The 743-nt window shown below is 63.4% G+C and overlaps 1 protein-coding gene across 1 annotated transcript in view; it reads left to right on the forward strand.

Annotated features, from left to right (window-relative positions):
• LOC103919400 (regulator of G-protein signaling 19-like) overlaps positions 1–743 on the forward strand; it is a 13,028-nt gene that overhangs the window by 9,213 nt on the left and 3,072 nt on the right. The window contains exon 3 of the mRNA XM_009326898.1: positions 420–654. Coding sequence (XP_009325173.1) covers positions 420–654 — 235 coding nt within the window. The remainder of the gene's footprint in view (positions 1–419; positions 655–743) is intronic.

Consider the following 743-nt stretch of genomic DNA (forward strand, 5'->3'; position numbering starts at 1 on the left):
CCCCCCCCCAGCTGTTAGAGATGATGGCCCGATGTCAGTCTCTCCCCGGCCGGGGCAGCTCAGAGCTGCCGCTCTGGAAGGGAAGGGCTTTTGCTCCCTTTTGGGTTTGTGCAAAACCAGCACCAAAATACATCTCAGCTTGGCAAATTCAGCTGAAAGCAAAGCCCACGCTCCAGCCCGGCCGAGCGGAGCCGGGACAGACCCCACGGGCGACCTCTGAAAGCCTCCGTAATAACTGGAGCCCAAGCGGGAACAGCCTCGGCGCGAGCACGGGGGATGTGTTCGGGCACGGTCCCTCTGGGATGGGACCAGGGATGAGCACGGCCGAGCCGCGCAGGGAGGGACGCAGCGGGGAGCCCGCAGCCCTCCCGGGCTGACGGTAACGCTGTCCCCTTGCCTTCCCTGCCGGGACCCGGCAGCACCAAACCCACACCGGAGGAGGTGCGGGGCTGGGCACAGTCCTTCGACAAGCTGATGAAGAGCCCGGCGGGTCGCAACGTCTTCCGGGAGTTCTTGCGGACTGAGTACAGCGAGGAGTACATGCTCTTCTGGCTAGCGTGCGAGGAGCTCAAAAATGAGTGCAACAAGCACACCATCGACGAGAAGGCCAGGATGATCTACGAGGATTACATCTCCATCCTCTCGCCCAAGGAGGTACGGGGCAGAGCCCCTCCCACGGCTCTCGGGGGGTGGCTCAGGCTAAAATGGAGCTGGGGGGGGCCTTTCTTAGGGAAAGGGCTCTG

Source organism: Pygoscelis adeliae, unplaced genomic scaffold (assembly GCF_000699105.1).
Source record: "Pygoscelis adeliae isolate BGI_AS28 unplaced genomic scaffold, ASM69910v1 Scaffold286, whole genome shotgun sequence".
Taxonomy (NCBI): domain Eukaryota; kingdom Metazoa; phylum Chordata; class Aves; order Sphenisciformes; family Spheniscidae; genus Pygoscelis; species Pygoscelis adeliae.